At 46.8% G+C, this 15,004-nt stretch overlaps 1 protein-coding gene across 1 annotated transcript in view; it reads left to right on the forward strand.

Annotated features, from left to right (window-relative positions):
• Positions 1-1,733, forward strand: part of LOC144173815 (nephrin-like) — a 154,415-nt gene extending 152,682 nt beyond the window's left edge. The window contains exon 9 of the mRNA XM_077702071.1: positions 182-1,733. Within this exon, the coding sequence (XP_077558197.1) occupies positions 182-273 (92 nt within the window). The 3' untranslated portion in view covers positions 274-1,733. The remainder of the gene's footprint in view (positions 1-181) is intronic.
• The last annotated feature ends 13,271 nt before the right edge of the window (positions 1,734-15,004 follow it).

A 15,004-nucleotide genomic window follows, 5' to 3' on the forward strand; every position in this document is an offset into this window, starting at 1 on the left:
CTGCGCGGGCGCTATCTCGGCCGCCTTCTTTACGTGGTGGTCAAGCCAGGGGCTGAGCTGTCACTGCCTCGGATGGCTGTAGTTAAAAGGTTTGAAGCGAGGAACTTTAGGAAACAGACGAAGTGAAAAGAATTGAAAGTGGAAGTTCAGATCCTTGCCCTGTTTTCTCATTTTCTCGCAGGCAAGAAACGTGGGAGTGCGTCAAAGATCAGCTTTGGGCACATTCAAATCACCTTACCGTTCGCCACCTTAGTGCTCTTCGCTGGGCGGTGACGGTAACGAAGGATGGCAATTTTCGGGCCGGGCAAGTTACACCTTGACTGAACCAGCACGCACAGCCTTCACGCACCTTCTAGAAACACAGCTCGCTGGGAGAAGAACGACGAATCAACCAGGAGCAGCAGCCCAGAAGTCACTCAACGCCGCACCGCTGCACATCGCGCTGCGAAGACTACGCCAACGCACAGTGCTTGGCGGAATCAAACGAGGAAACGTTTTTAGAGCCGGGTCTTCGTTAGAGCGGAACCTCTTTGTGTAGCAGGCTGTCGCCCACCAGAACTAAGAGGGAGGGGCGTGTGCCCTCACCCGCCGCGGTGGCTCAGTGGCTAAGGCGCGGTGCTGCAGAGCTGAGAACAAGGACGCGGGTTCGATCCCGGCCGCGGTGGCTGCTTTTCTGATGGAGGCGAAAAGCGAAAACGCCCATGTGTCGAGATTTTGGCGCACGTCAAAGGTTCCCACGTGGCGAGAAATTAATCCGGAGCCCTCCACTACCGCGGGCCTCATAGTGCAGGTGTAGCTTCGGTGCGTTAAACCTCACAATCAATCAGCGCGTATGCCGTCAATTCATTAGGTGTGTGGACGCTCCCCCATGAGTCCGGAATTTTCGGTTTGGGGAACTGTAAGAACACGATAAAGGAACGGGCGGGGTGGACATCTGTAATAATAGAAAGGGAACTAATTTGACACGTTTGTTCATGATAACAAAACAAAAACAGTGCTGAGGGCGCAATGGGAGGCTACAATAATACCGTAGGTAAGAAACAGCATTGAACCTAAGATATAACCTTGAGGAGCTCCTAATGTCACGTGGCTTAAAGTAGAGTCGTGGCCATTAAGATCAACGTATTGCGGTCGCATAGCCCGAAGGCATTCTATCCAGGTTAACAACTTCTAATCAAGGTTTAGTGCAGAAAGTTTGATCATTAGCAGGTTACTTATTTTATCGTATGCTTTCAAAAAATCAAGACAAGTGAAGGCAGCCTCAAAATAAGCGTTCTAGTGGCACGCACAGAATTCGTGAAATAAAGCAGTTGAGTTTCGCATAAAAAAAGTGCCGGAAGCCATGCTGCGCGGTCATGAAAAAAGAAATTGGTCTCTGATGATCATAAATACGGTAACAAGGTGTAAAAACAGAACCGCATTTCCCACTTTCCATGCCAGTGGTAGAATGCAATGATCGAGTAAATTAAAAGACTTCAGAACAAAAATAGCAGAATACTTTGTAGTTTGCTGAAAAACTTTGGTATAATGTTGTTGCTGATGCAGCACGAAGATAATGTCTGAAGAATCAATAGACCTAATAAATTTCAGTCGGATCAAAAATACCAGGATAAATGAAGAGCGAACAGTTCCGTGAATGTTACACGCACACAGGGCTACCTAGCACTTACCTCTGTCCCGTCCTGAGCACCGTTGAAAGCGATAACGTTCATTTTTACACTTAGCGCTCACAAACGAGGACAAAAAAAAATCGGGAGGAGCACTCGTCCGTGTTTTCTTATCATGCCCCTGTTTTGCGCTGCTGAGCACGAGGTCGCGGGTTCGATTCCCGGCCGCGGCGGCTGCTTTTCTGATGGAGGCGAAAAGCAAAAACGCCCGTGTGTACGAGATTTCGGCGCACGTTAAAGATCCCCAGGTGGTCAAAATTAATCCGGAGCCCTCCACTACGGCGCGCCTCATCGCCTGCGTTGCGTCGGCGCGTTAAACCCTACAATCAATCAATCAATCATGCCCCTGTTTGTGTGTGCTAAGTGCAAAAGATGAATCATTATAGGCCGGCTCGATGTGATGCGAAAGCGTTATCACGCAGTGGGCGTCCACAAAAGACTTCACAAAATCCCACAAAAAATGCGCCACCTAACTAAAAAACTGAGGCTGAGATGAGAGTCAAACCCATGAATGCCCGGGGACATGCACCTACGCGAATGTCACACTGAACACGACATTCTAGGTACTTTAAATATGAGCGTAAGAGTGCCAAGATTAGAAATAAAACACAAGGCAAGGGCGCTCGCCTATAGTTTTACCCTCAGTAACGGGAACATTGCGCTGTGCACGTGGTTGGGCGCTGCTTCGCAGGTGATTCACTAGATGGCACAAGCTGGCTTGAAGGTGCGTAGTTGGAACCTGATAGAAACGCGTCATATGATAGGAGTGGCTCCGCTGTCGGCGCTACGGAGTATTCGTCGTCCAAAGTTCCGTTTCTCGCACGCTTTCAGGTTCACTTCTCATGAGAACATCCTTGGCATCATCCGTAACTGTTTTGTTTTTATCACGGGGACTGGAAATATTGATTGATTGATTGATTGATTGTAGGGTTTAACGCGCCGACGCAACGCAGGCGATGAGGCGCGCCGTAGTGGAGGGCTCCGGATTAATTTTGACCACCTGGGGATCTTTAACGTGCGCCGAAATCTCGTACACACGGGCGTTTTTGCTTTTTCGCCTCCATCAGAAAAGCGGCCGCCGCGGCCGGGAATCGAACCCGCGACCTCGTGCTCAGCAGCGCAACGCCTTAGCCACTGAGCCACCGCGGCGGGTAACTGGAAAGATAGAAAGAAAAGGGTCAGCGGAACATTCTGTAGTACAGATAGCGTTAAATTAACAAAAAATAAATGCGGCGCTTTCGAATGCACTAAATAGTCGACGGACAAGCGGTGACAAAACCTAAGAGCAGTAGCCGCTTCCCTTCCGCAGGTTTTTTTACCGAGCTGACCGTTGGACACGAGGCCACGGGTCAACTAAGAAGTATATAAGCCTGTCATAGCCCGCCTTTTTTTACCGAGGAGTTCGCGTCTGTGCACTTTGTTTTTGTGGAATGTCCAAAGTTGTAAGCCGATCGGGCTCTTTCTGAGCTCGCAACCATAACTGCAATTTCGCCGAGCCGTATACCCTTGGGAACAAATGTTTTTTTGTCTAATATACGTGTCCATGTTTCTTTTTAATTCCATTGAAGACATCGCATCATAACAATAGCGCTCAGTTTGGAAATACGTGAAACCTTTGTCCAAGCTTCCATGCCATGGCGACTGTTCGCATGGGAGGCTACGGGTGAGAAGCGTGAAACCTTCGGAACTGTTGACAAAGTCGGTACGTGCATCCACACTAATCCCTCGCCCTTTCTCTACACCGCATCCTTAATGATAAATACTGCTCCAGTTCTGTCCCGGTGGGCACAAACGCATCAACTCGACAATACGCGCAGCTCAAAAGAAGGCTTGCTTCCTCATCCACTTCATTGTATAGCCTGTATGCGGTGTATCGCCACCCGCATATTAGCTTCAAAAACCACGTCTATGTCACTAAATTGAGGACAACTCAGTGAGCAATGGAACGGAAGATGATAGGTTTAACATTAAGGGACAAGAAGAGAGCGGAGTGGGTACGGGATAAATGCGTGTTAAGGACATATCAGTAGAAATTAAGAAGAAATGGACGTGGGCAGGGCATGTAATGCGAAGCCAAGTTAACCGTTGGTCATTAAGGGTAACATACTCGATCCCTAGAGAAGGCAAGCGTGGCAGGGGGCGGAATAAAGTTAAATCAAGAAATTTGCGGGGACAAATTGGTCGCAGTTAGCACAGGACCGAGATAGTTGGAGATTAATGGGAGAAGCCTTTGCCCTGAAGTGGGCGTAGACAGGCTGATGATGAGGACTATGATTATGATTATGATTATGATGTCATTAATCCAACACCACTGAGAGAACTGAAGACCTTGCGCCACATAATGTGAGCGCAAGGATGGCCTATGTATCTGTTACAACAAAAATACGCTCGCTAGACGTCCGGGTGATATACGCTCTCCCCAGTCAAAGAGGACCCCACAACCTATGTTTACTGGGCTAGGTGTCTCGTTTGTATTCATTAATTCAGAAATGCTTCAAAAGGTAATGGCATGGCGCCGCAAGTACACGAATGATAAACACGGCGAGCCTATTTTCGTGGACTTTGTGTCATCGGAGTCAGAATTGCGGGCGGAAGGACGCTTAAAACGGGCACGTTCTCACCTCCGGTGGTTTAGATTTCAGCAAAAAGTGCAGCATTATCATTGCAGGAGCACAGCCGTAGCCATTCCTGACATCGGCTAGGGCATTCAGAATATTCTAGCGCTACCAAACACTAATGAAAGACATGTTCTTTCTCTTTTGGCCGAGGCTGTTGCTTCAACATAATGAGGGTCTGGAAATCAGCATTGTGGTGGATAGACGATTTAAAGGCTTGTTCGGGGAAATTGAGTGTGCAGAGAGCTAACAAAGCTCTACTGACCTGTAACAGGCGTGGGTTACGAGTGTTGCGCATACCTCGACTTTGCTTTGAACAAGGGCTGTGCGGCCTGGAATCAAGCCGAAATTCACAAAACAAACCCTTTTTACAGAAATTTGGTAAAACAAGTACTGCCGCGTTACAAAAAGGCAGGGAACTTGTATATTCCTAGGAATAGAATGGATGGCTGTTCTAGCAAAGAGGCCAAGCGGCTCTTTGACATCCGGGAAGGTGGTTCAAACTTCCCGGAAAGGATTTGTAAAAGTTGCTTCAAACTGACCAAATCGATAGTAAGCATTTCTTCCCGCCAGTGCGTCTTTTCGCGGTATCATCTTTTAAGCCGGCATCGTTATCATTCCGTGGTCACGAGCGCGAGATTCCCAAGTTAAGTCTAAGATCATCTGTGCTTCGGATGTGGTTTATTTTAGTTATAAACGTCCATTTTCTCCGCTGCGAAGAGTAATACTGTTTGTATGGTAACCTTTCATGATGAATTCGAGGGGAAAGGACAGTTGTATCGAAAAGCAGGACAAAAAATTCCCCCGCATTTCCCCGAGGGGGAGAATGTGAAAGTGCGAATGCACGGTTGTCGGCCCGCTTGCGGCGCTTGCGCTCGGCCCCCGCAGCCCACCGCCTCGCCGCCTTCTCTTCCATCTCTTCCATCGGGTTTGTAGTATCACGTGTACACCACGAAGTTATCAAGCCGCTATAACGCCGCTGAGTCGCCAACGCACGCCGCTGACGACGTAGTTTGAATGCGTTAAAGATATAAGGCGCGTTCTGACACCGATGTCAGCGTCGCGTCCGTGGCTTATTCGGTAGAGCGTCGGGCTGCGGCCCGCAAAGTCCTCGGATCGAAACCTGGCGCCGGATGCTGTTTCTTTCTTTAGAGGAGCACTGCGGACGCCGACGCCGCCGGCGGTGGATGGTTTGGGGTCGCTTATAAAGTGCATTCGCACTTTATAAGTGAAACCTCCTTTCCGCTTCCTTTGTCGCCTTCACTGCCTCCACTAGCGGGGTTGGTTGTCTTTCCAGCTTAAGATTCAGTGGAATCCGCACCCCTTAATATCCGCAGTTCTAGTCAAAGAAAGCTTTCAGACTGTCGGAAACGTATTACGTATCAGGACTTGCAGCCCTTGCATGGGTGGCACACTACGCTAAAAAAAGATGGTTGAGGTGTAAGCTGCAATTGTACCTATGAGGCCCTAGAATGCTCTGCACACTAATTCCGTCTATATTGAACTATTCCAAACCAGGCGACAACTGTTGCATTTAAACAGAGAGCGTTTGGTGATGTTTGTGATGGAGGCAGAACTTGTACCGTCTCTGGCGAGCAGCGTCAGTATTATTGTTTTGTACCTTTAAAGCCACCCGTGAGCGCGAAAGAAATATTTTAACTTGGTAGGATCGCAAATTTTCCGCGAACAACATTGAAAATCTTACCAGCGTGAACGCCGAACACGTTCATACCTCAGCACGCCGTCCCTGACTCGCCTCCGGAAGTAACGACAAGCTCGTGTTTTCAGACAGTCCCTTGCACGTCTGTGTCAGTTTTCATGCGCCGCGTTTCAGTTAAGACAATTTTCTGTCTAGTTTGTGTTGTGAAATCAGCCTCGTAGTACTTAAGACACGCCAACACGGAACGCACGCGACTGGCAGGGGTTAGCCCATGTTCAGAATATACCGTGCAAAGTCCCTGGAATGAAGTAATTGTTCACCAGCACGCAACACATGCATTGCCTTGCAACAAACTGCGTCGAGCGGAAGTCCCGGAAGTTGTTTGGTATCATCCCGTTTTTTTTTTGTAGCGGTACGACGGTGCAAAAAATTGCGTTCGGTACATTGTAGTTTAATAAATCAGTCATACAACTGTTTTACTGCGTTCTTAGAACTATGGTACAGTTAAAATCCCGCAATCTGAATTTATCACCCATGCAATAAATATTTCTGGACGGCCCGCTTCCTTCCTTACCGAATATTCATTCTATTTAAGATCGCTGCTTGGTCCTTGACAAGGAAATACTCGTGAAATACATGAGTCCTACTTTTTATCTTTGTTGCCGTGTAATCAAAACAACAATGGGCTAAGTCAGTTATTTGAAGGGGTTTGGAGATTGCTTTATTGACTCGGGCATAACCTGTTAAAGGTTAAAAAAGCATATTTCTTCAGCATTACTCCCACTCAGTGTGTCTCTTTCAGTGATTGTAGTAATAGCAACTGCCCAGTGCCCACGGCCACATTTGCTGGGCGGATTTATGACAAAAATGGATTAATGACAAAAATGGATTAATGAGCGCCGTTGTGGGGCGTTGTTCACCACACTGAAAAGTCGAGCAGCATCAACCGGTGGCACCAAGGTCAACACACCGCGGTGATCCTTATCTGCACTTTTTAGCTATCTCGTCAATTCACATGCTTAGGTGGCTTCAGCGCGCAAGCGTGTGATTATTTTTTTTCTTTTTGTACCGCGGCAAATCACAATGTGAAGAGGGTTTGGCGGGCCTCAGAGCGCAGCTCTCGGGGCCTTAGGTGTTTGCACGACATCGTTATACCTCGGTGTACGGCCATCGGGGCAGGGTTCTGTTTGATTTGATAAGCACCTCCTGGCTTGATACAACCCGAATGCTTTATGGATTAAGACGTTCTTTTCACCCTTCCTACATACACATACATACATGTATATACATATGTGAAGCAACCGAGTGTTACTGGTCGTGAAAGTGTTTATCTTCACTGGTTTTCGTTTTTCAAAAATACGCGTCCACGGAACGTTGTGTGTTGTTATTTTTATATGACCACTGCATCAATAAAATCATGTTGGGATGTCGTTTCAACGAGTCCTTCATTATTGTCACCTGCAAGAGTCTACTAACGGTGCACCAGGTGGGTATTTGTAAGCTGCACCCCATTCTTAGCCTCTAATCATCTCTGAGTGCAGGACAAAAAAAGAGAGGAAAGAAGCAGCACGTACCGCGGAAAGCCACGAACATGGAGAATCGAACAAGCCACAACAGGTTAAAGTTGTTTCCATCACGGCATGGATATGCACAAGGGAACAGGTAGGCTAACTATGGCTTCAGAGCCGCCGCGCCGAAAAGGACCTTAACCTAACCTGATTACCTCCCCTGTCTAACTGATTTTTATGGTTTGCAGACTTCATCATTCTGCACCTGCCAATAGGGATCCAGCTGTAGTCCTGCAAGAATTTCGCTTCAGGAACTACCCTTCATCTTGCACAGCGTAAAAAAGACGGAACACAACACTTTGATGCCACGACCACAGCGTTCGTGGCGTCTAATTCTTCATTGTTGTGCTCCGTCTTTTTTACGCTGTGCAAGATGAACATGTTCCGGCTACCCCAAATTTTCGCTGAGAAACTGGCCTGTCTTTTTTCGCGTAATCAGTGCCAGCTTGGTTCGCAGCATCTGCCCTGGCTGCCTTTCTTCTTATTTTTTTTTTAGCTTTCGGGATTTCGCACTCTAACTAATATATGAAGCATCACTGGGTGTTTCCCCGGCATTCTGAATCGTTCCTTCACTCGAGCCTTGATTAGAGGAGGTCCTTGAAGGCGATTTTCGCCTTTAATGCCCTGCGGTATATATTCCTCTAAACCGAGTCGCGGAAACTCATGCACTGGAGGACCTACTGAGAATTCGGCCAATAGTTTGTGACATCTCCAATCAATCAATCAATCAATCAATCAATCAATCAATCAATCAATCAATCAATCAATCAATCAATCAATCAATCAATCAATCAATCAATCGATCGATCGATCGATCGATCGAATAATCAATCAATCAATCGATCGATCAATCAATCAATCAATCAATCAATCAATCAATCAATCAATCAATCGGGAGCGCCGAGAGTGGAGGGGGTTGCCTTTATGAAGGCGAGGATGACCTGTTGAAACGCACGCATGTGCTCGCAACAATTTTGCTTTGGGGAAGGCATACATCACAACACCTGGCGTTAAAAGAGCAGGTGCATGCAAGTAAAGCCTGCTTACTTCCGTACCACTCCTCCCTCTCCAAGCTGCGGGGGCGAACACGTACTTTTCTCCCCCTATCGCTTTCTGAACGCTGTTTATGGCGGGTTTCGTATTCAAGTTTTGTGGTCTGCTTTAGATTCCTAAAGCCGGGGGAAAATTTTTAGTTTTGTAGTATTTTTGGGCGCGAATAGAAACAGAAAAGCAAGAAAATTACGCGTCGTTGCCTTTCCACACCCATTGCGATGTACACATGTCACGCATCCACATAGGGAACTGACAAAAAATGACGAGGCAGATTTATTACCAGTGTATACTGAAGGTCATCTTCCTTATGTCAACGCCGAAGTAAAAAGATATGGCCCAAGCCCTCAGAAGCCACTCGGGGTTTTTGAAGGCATTGATATTCCAATGTGGACTCAACTAAGAAACCTTCTGTCTGCTCGTCTGACACTCTCGATGTGTCCAACGTCCGCCGCGTACGAAAATGATATCAATAAAAGACCAAAAGACCACACGGCATTCATGCTGTGACAACACACTCCTTATATTGCGCGTAGAAAAATAGGTTTCGAGCAATTCATTTGTGTATACGATTGAAGGCGCGCTATAGTGAATCGGACACATGGGCTGTTATGGTGGCATCAAATAAAAGTGCTTTGGTATTAAACTGAATATATGGCGCCCGAAAGCAAGGCCTTCTCAGCATGGCACGTGTATGCCGTAGTGAAGCCCACTTCAAAGGGGCTCGCTATTTTCATTATGCCCAAAGATTTTACAGGTACTCACAGCCTGGAAAAACGACACAATTATTTTGAATCATAAGAAGGAGATACCAAATACTTTAAAAATTACGGACCCATCAGCTACCCGCATAAACGACAGCCTAGATTTCCAGAAACTCAGGGAATAGGTTGGTTTTAGAAAATTATACTTGTACAATGGATCACATCGATATCATCATCTAAATAAAATGCGCGGAGTATAATAAACCACTCTACATGACATTTATCGAACCGCCGCAGTGATGGATGCCTTAAAAAAATCAAGGAATAGAGGATACCTACCTAGGCCTCCATGACAACATATATAAGGAATGCATGGTCACGACAATCCTTCACAAGCAAAGCGAAAAATGACCGATCCGAAAGGGAGTGCGACATGAAGATACCATCTTGCCAAAATTTTTCACAGAGAAAACCTAGGTATACGGATAAACGGATACTTCAGCCATTTGAGGTTTGCAGACGACGTAGTCTCGCTCAGTGGATCCGTAGAACCACCCCGAGAAATGATTGAAGAATTACAATCAGAGATCCTCGCCGTAGAACTGAAGATAAATACGAGTAAATATAATTTAGGGATAAATAAACATGCTGAACACGTCCTCTCCAGTATAGGTGACGAAGTACTGGAACAGCTTAACGATTATAACTATTATGGACAGGTGGTAAGTGCTGATCTCAACCACGAAAATCCAGCACAATAAATCCGGCGCGGAATAGGAATGGGTTAGGGTGCACTCGGCAAGCACTCTCAACTAATTAAAAGACAGCTAACTCTGTCACTAAAAATAAAGATATTTAATCAATGCATCCTGCCGGGGATGACATACGGTGCGAAAACGTGGCGCCTTAGTGAACAGCTAGAAAGCAAACTTAAGTTCGCCCAACGTGCCATGGAGCGAATAATGACAGGAGTAATGCTTAGGGGCTGGAAACGAGCAACTTGTGTTATGGAGTAAACTCGAGTAGGAGATGTCGTATAAATAAAATTGCTTCCATCTCCCCGCGAGGGAACCCTGGTGTGATGCTTCATCTGGGGCTTAAATTGGCGTTTCCATTGGGTTGATTCTCTACATCGCGTGAAACGTATTGTGAACGCGTAGGATGCCTTCCATCACATACGGATGTTCTCATACACGGGACGATGGAGGCAATTTTACATTTTCATGCACATGCATACGCGAAATGAGAGAGTACACGTGTTTTAGCGGCCACCACCCAGCGCGATACCCGCTTTATATTCACAGCGTTTGAAGGAGAGGAGACCGCGGAGGAGAGTCGCGCATGCGCGCACATGCGCACCGGAGCAGCTGTTAACGCAGCGTTAACGCAGCGAAGCGAAGCGCGCGCCAACCAAGCGCGCCAGCTGTCGTTATGCTAATGCGCCGGAGTGAGAGTGTTGCACACAGCTGTGGGAGAGGCGAACGGAGGAGGGCTGCGGACGGACGCCGTCGCGCAGCCGATGACGACGCAGGAGGGGCATGCCTCAGAGCAAGAGATGCGCTGCATCTAAAAAATATACAAGATATAAATTAAGAAATGGAAATGGACTTGGGCTGGCCACGTAGCACAATGAACCGACGACAGGTGGACCCCGAGGGCGACAGAATGGATGTGACCGAGAGACGGGACTAGGAGAAGGGCGAGACCGTTAACTCGATGAAAAGGCGAAATAAGAAAATTCGGAGGCAAAGATTGTACTCGTGCAGCGCACGACAGACTTAGGCGGAAGTCATCGGGAGAGGACTTCGTCTTGCAGTGGACCACCCTAGCCTAAATAGGCTGCTGATGATGGTTCATCAGCTTGCGACTTTATTCGACAATTCGCACTTGGACGTTTCTCCAGATCATGCATTCGTTTTGACGCCGCATCATTAGCGCACAAAGTGCGAAATTTAGTCCTAGCACTATCATCATAAGTGCATAGACATGCGTCAACCGCTGTATAGGCTGTGCGCCGTGGAGGTTCGTATATCTATATATATATATATATATATATATATATATATATATATATATACAGAAAATAAGGGTTGGCAGTCAAGAAAACCTCGGAAAGCAAAGGGGAGGTTGTGGTGGGTCATAGAAAGAGATGAAGAATTTTTTGAGTCGAAAAGAAAGTGGTGAAAAAATGCCCGCCGGGTGGGATCCGAACCCACGACCTCCAGAATACCGGTCTTTGCTACCACCCCCAAGTGCAGGAAACAAAAATTACTTAACATAAATACCCGAGAAAGTGCTGGGGAAACAGCCCCGCCGGTAGCGTAGTGGTTATCGCACCAGACCGGTATTCTGGAGGTCGTGGGTTCGGATCCCACCCGGCGGGCATTTTTTCACCACTTTCTTTTCGACTCAAAAAATTCTTCATCTCTTTCTATGACCCACCACAACCTCCCCTTTGCTTTCCGAGGTTTTCTTGACTGCCAACCCTTATTTTCTGTCTTATTTCACGGAGCCCCTCATTTCCCATTTTCTGATTCGCTACATATATATATATATATATATATATATATATATATATATATATATATATATATATATATATATATATATATATATATATATATATATATATATATATATATATATATATATTTATATATATTACATTGGGAAGAGATAACTTATTATTATTTGGCGCATGAAAAAGACTGTGAACAAAGGCAGAGGTTATGCAAGACCACGCAACTTCACGTCCAATGAGGCAATATTTTCCTGTTTGAGAAGATCGTACGAAGCATCCGAACGGATTCCGTACTTGAAAGTGTGTATTCTCTGAAGACGTCGAAAGATTGCAGTGGAAGTTTTTGCCGCCGTTTGGAGCAACACAGCGGAATCTCGTTATGCACAAAAGAAAGCAGCAGTAGGTCTGCCAAACTTATAAAAATACTCTTTGTGCTTGGCGGTTTAGATACCGTTCAACTTTGCGGTGCAACGATAAAATCTGAGAGACTCGACTTCCCAGTAGGTAAATGATGAAAACGTTTCTTCGTTTTCGCATTGACGGGCTGTCTACTGCGAGTCTTGAGTTCCCGAGGACAATGAAGTGCGGTGGCGGCAGTCGTATCGCCGGCGGCGTTTTGAGGTTGCACTGCTACGTGCATTGCCGAAACATCACAACGCCTTCAAATGTCGACTAGATTTGCGCCACTACGCGTGCGCGTACCGCTTCCTCTGGCGTCTCTGCATCGGAGATAAAAAAAAAAAAACCCTGGTGGAACGTGCTGCCGAAGTGCCTGCTGGGCTGCGCCCAGCAAAAGAAGTTTAATGCAAAGTTTACTGAACAACGAAACTTTCGCATCGAAACCAACGATAATGAAATGCCGACGACACTTATAGAACGCTTGCCGGCGATGTCTTTCGGAGGGTCCTGGAAGAAAATGGGGAGCATTTCGCAGCCTTCTTCGACCACCATAAAGTGGTACTACATATAGTTCAATTAAAGCCTTGTCTATCGGCCAAACAAGTATCTTTGTACGGTCCGCGCACACGAAAGTTTGGATGCCGATGCGACACATTTGTCAATTACACTCTCTCTCGCTCTTGACGGCATCTCTCATCTTCATTTCATTTCATTTATTTACTCTCAGGGACGCAAGGCGTTACGCCAGGGTGTAACTGTGTTCTGTAGGAATGCATAGCCGTCACCAAAAACCAAATGTTTGGCATCTCGAGATCGTTGGAAGTATTCAGCGTTACAGAGTCGGGGGTGGCTATTCTGACGACCCCGAAAAGATTTACGCTACTGTGCTTCCTCTTGTACTTTGACTCCTGGCTCCGTTTTTGACTATTATTATGTAATTTATTTTCAAAGACTTCAGGTATGACTCATACCTGATCTCTTACCAAATAAATTACATAAATTATTGATTGATTGTGGGGTTTAACGCGCCGACGCAACGCAGGCGATGAGGCGCGCCGTAGTGGAGGGCTCCGGATTAATTTTGACCACCTGGGGATCTTTATCGAAATTACATAAATTAGTTGGTTGCTACGTAAATAACAAATTACATAAAATAGTTGGCTTTGGCGGTCATGCCTGACAGCCAATGCGAGGCAGAGCAGCAAGAGGCCTTCGCTGAATACCTACGGCGATGTCGACCAACTGGCCAGGTAAAAACACAGGTCAAAGATTCAGGACGACATGAAAAGAGGACGCCATGATAAGATTATATCTGCTTATCTCCTGCTGACGTGTGTACATCGGGGCCCCAGACAAACACAGCATGCGGCCGGGTCACTAGTGCACAGTTGCCACGCCCACCTCTTGACCCACGTTGCGTCGGCGGTGACTCGAGAGAGTGTGTGTTCCGTGACACACCCGCAAGTTGATTGAAGGCACGTCCTCAAACCTACCAGTTTGTGGCAGGCAATTTCACATGCTGTAACCTTTTTAATTCCCGCCATTGATCTCAGTCGTGGTAATAGGGCCGTAGTAATAGGGCTTTCATGACTTCATTGTGCTACCAAGTGGTTTTGACTGGGCTGGTGCATGAACATTCCGCAGGCTCAGGTAAAACCGGCTGAAAGCATTCCTACTACCGCGCGGGAAATTAGTTTCCATGATTATGTCTTATTTCCATGCAAGATGCATGCTTCCACGTAGCAATGGCTCATGGCAAGCAGCCTAATTGTCCGGCGCTCAATCAGAAGATGACGGCCTCGCTTGAACGCATCGATGAGGCGTACATCTCAACTTGCAAGCGCGCGACATGAAGGCAAACCGAACATAATGCCATCCTGCCATCGCTCGCGGATATAGCTGCTCTAATTTGTTGCTGCTTGCATCTTTTTACAGTATTTGGCATCAACAGAGGTAATGGTACCGTGGCGCGAGCTTAACAGCCTATTTCTGCGGCTTTACGGGCCACACATATCCATGACGTTGCTGGTTGCTGACGCCGACGCAACACCGTGGACAGCAAGACTGCCTGCAGCACTGGTCGTGCTTATTTGGGCGCTCAAAGCAAGAATAACGCTCTCTAAGAGAGGTTGTTCGGAGCCAGTCAAAGCGCTGTCCAGGGAGCCGAATACCCCCTGCCCGCCGCTGCAAAACGACGGGGACCAAGACCCCTTGAAGCACTAATCGCCCTGCTTTTGGGGAACTTAAGACAACGAATGTGTATAGATCCCTGTTTCTTAACAATGTCATTTCTGTAGAGTCAATTTTTACACGCCTCGCGAGGCCCTAAAATCAAATAATAGTCTCGACAACTGCGGTAGACCCCCTCTTACTTTCCTTCCCATCCTCCCTGTGCTTGAAGGCCAACTTGCGAACTTTAACGCTCCTTTCTTGACTTCTTCGCATAATGTGCTTACAGACACCGTGAAATTGCGGTGAATTCGCGAAGAACGCTTCGCATTTAAAGTGGGCACGTAGTGCTGTGTATGTACGGCTAAACAGAAATTGCGCAGAGCACCTGCCTGTCCCCTCGCCGCACAACGTTTGCAGTCCGCCGCATGCCATTTACAATCCAATCCATTTTTCATGCGAGGTGCCCAATCCAGAAGTATTTGATCGCTAAAGCACGCACTCGTCACTACAAAATTTTAATCTACTACATGTAATTCCAGGAAAATTCAAAGCGGCGTGCACCAGGGACCATATGTATGAGAAATGATTGTCAGCGGCGTTCAAATTTCACGGCCAACGGGCACGGCAACAGGTAAACACAATTTAAGT

The sequence above is a fragment of the Haemaphysalis longicornis genome, unplaced genomic scaffold, assembly GCF_048455015.1.
Source record: "Haemaphysalis longicornis isolate Haplotype H1 unplaced genomic scaffold, Haemaphysalis longicornis Haplotype H1 scaffold_3, whole genome shotgun sequence".
Classification (NCBI taxonomy): Eukaryota; Metazoa; Arthropoda; class Arachnida; order Ixodida; family Ixodidae; genus Haemaphysalis; species Haemaphysalis longicornis.